The sequence below is a fragment of the Blastocystis sp. subtype 4 genome (genome assembly GCF_000743755.1).
Source record: "Blastocystis sp. subtype 4 strain WR1 chromosome Unknown seqid_0634, whole genome shotgun sequence".
NCBI classification, from domain to species: Eukaryota; class Bigyra; order Opalinata; family Blastocystidae; genus Blastocystis; species Blastocystis sp. subtype 4.
Window position 1 is genome coordinate 1 of NW_014568913.1, and position 2,703 is coordinate 2,703.

Below are 2,703 nucleotides of genomic sequence, written 5' to 3' on the forward strand. Positions count from 1 at the left end.
CCAGAGTTCTGGACTCAACATTATTCCTGCCAACGATTTAGGAGACGCTGCTCAGAAGGCTGTCGCTTCAGTGAAGCACTAAATGTGTTAACGCATTTGAAAGTACTTTGGATTGTTTGTTGAGAGTCCGTTCTATGGAATATCATGTATATATGCCTCGTATGCAGAAATGAGTTTCATATTAATTGTACATTAACGTACAGCAAGTAGCTTTGGACTCTTTGTAACTTGCTCTAACTCTGCAAAGAATAGTTATGGAAGGAAGTGACGCTGAACGATCCGAAGAAGAGAATCACATCGTCGTTCACTTGGAGAAGAGTAAATCCTACTGTAATACGGATAGAGAAGCAGGACGGCAGCTATTTATCGGTTATCTTCTACTGAAGTTATGTAAGGAACGGGGGATTCCATTCAACTGCTTTATTCAGGTAGCAACAAGATTGTATGTTCTATCTAAAAAATATCAGAATAGGTTGGATTGCGGAGTTCTTGGATCGCTCACTCTTTGTAATTCCTTTTTATGTAGGATGAACTCGTCCACCAATTTCGTTGACGATATTATAGAAGACTATTTAAAGATTCCGCTTATTAATGATATCGTTCATATGTCATCGAAAGTTTATTCTCTAGAATCAAATTATCGATCAATATATCAGTAATCAAGAATTCTCCTTATCTGTCTCGCATCCTTCTCAATTTGTTACTGAGTTCAATGTATGAATAAGAACTGGTGTTGATAACATAGTGTTTAGGTCGGATTGGGCGAGGTGCTTTTGGCTGTGTATGGAAGGTACAGAAGATCTTCGATGAGCAAATTTATGCCGTGAAACAAGTTCGGTTCAAGTGGAAGTGATTGCTAGTGTTCATACATAGTCTGAACGTTGATGATCAAGCAATGCTCGAGAATGCTCGAGGTGAGGTTGTTACACTATCATCCTTACATCATAAACACATTGTGGGATATTATACTGCCTGGGTGGAGCAAGAGTAAGAATGCGTAGTAGATTCCATATAGAATCGGAAGTCGACTGCTCCCTCCAAACGAAGATTCGTTCATTATTTCTATTCATTTAACCTCTAGAGAATCATCAGCCGATGTATTCTATCCTGAAGAGGAATCGAGTGATACATTTGGTAAGACGAATCGATATGGAATTTCTCAACAGTTTGATGAAGAGTAGATGGAAGGAAAAGGGATTATGGATTAGTGAGTTTTCTGTTCCTGTAGAACCTGAATCTATCTTATACAATGATTACATAAAACAAAGGGATCATGGATATGAAGATCCTACCTGTGATCAGCCTCTTGTGGTTCGTCATCAGTCATTTATTCACCAACCCTTTTCAAACCAATATCCCAATAGTATTTCGCTGTAGAATGATTGAATTTCCTGTGTTGATTAGATACATTCAAATGGAATTCTGTGGAGATGGTTCCCTTCGCGATGTGCTGAATCAACCTAACACCCCATTATCTGTTCGAATAGACTATTTTATTCAAGTATGGATTAGGGCATTGTTATTCCATAGTTATTGAAGGGATTAGCATATTTACATCACGAAGGAATTATTCATCGTGATCTAAAACCAGAAAATGTTCTTCTTCACGACAACTGCGTCAAGATTGCTGATTTTGGTCTTGCTTCACTGGAAGGACCACGACGAGGTATTTATGGATTTTATTGATCATCAACAGAACAATATAATTGGAAATATCCTTCAAATCTTCATTCTCAGGACGTTATTAGTATGGCTCCCAAAATCTCTCAAACTCCTGTTTTACTTCCTCATTATGACAGTTTGATGCATCCTACAGATGAGATCGTCGTAGAAAGTGTGGATACTACCAACAAAGAAGAATCACTATTTGAATCAACGGATGAAACCCAGTTCTCCATAACTTGGATGAGCGATCATCAGTCACATTCAACAATTCCATCATCAGAAGTATCTTCTTCAAGTTCTTCAATTCATACTGATGCAATTCCGTCAGAAGTATTTCTGACTTCAGGTGTTGGAACTGCCACTTATTCCAGTCCAGAACAGAAATATTCTAACTGTTATTCAACCTCTTCTGATATCTACAGTACTGGATTGATTCTATTGGAATTACTCATGTTGGGACGGATGTAGAATTTGATTTATTAGGATGTTTAAGACAGATATGCAGCGATTAAGCACCTTTCAAGCTATTCGTAAGGATCCTACGCAGTTGCCAAAGGAGATTGATGAACAGTTTCCTGAATACAAACCGATTCTCGTCTCCATGTTGGCTTTGGATCCACATATTCGACCTACTGCAGATGCATTGTTAAAAGAGTCTGTGTTTTTGAAAAGGTCGAAGAAACAGTTGCATCAGACCATTGAAGAGAAACAGATGAAGATAGAAGAGTTAGAATCAAGAGTAAGAGTGAATCTGTGGAATGACAGATAGATTCGAGAATTGGAAAGGCAACTGAAGATGAGTTGATCAGTCCAGATATTCTTTCCTTTTGCATTTTTACTATGTTTGATTAGTAATTCTCGTTCTGTCAGCTCTTTAGGTTTCGATTTCATCTAGGGGGATTGAAACGATTCAAATCCAGAAAGCATCCTTGAATTACGTCGATTCTTCACTTCTTACCCCATCTTCACACCATCCATTTTCTCAATTCAGAATTCATTGACGATCGAATCGAAAACAATGGTATGATGAAATTGGAT

At 37.9% G+C, this 2,703-nt stretch overlaps 1 protein-coding gene across 1 annotated transcript; it reads left to right on the top strand.

The window, feature by feature from the left end:
* Positions 1-527: 527 nt before the first annotated feature.
* JH06_5236 (eukaryotic translation initiation factor 2-alpha kinase 4) lies at positions 528-2,470 on the top strand (the record flags this gene model as incomplete). The annotated part of the gene is made up of 11 exons (XM_014669357.1): positions 528-599; positions 631-714; positions 746-843; positions 874-987; positions 1,016-1,177; positions 1,209-1,373; positions 1,405-1,501; positions 1,531-1,666; positions 1,697-2,117; positions 2,149-2,404; positions 2,435-2,470. The coding sequence occupies 11 exons, from the start codon at positions 528-530 to the stop codon at positions 2,468-2,470; spliced, it is 1,641 nt and encodes a 546-aa protein (XP_014524843.1).
* Between the last annotated feature and the right edge of the window lie 233 nt (positions 2,471-2,703).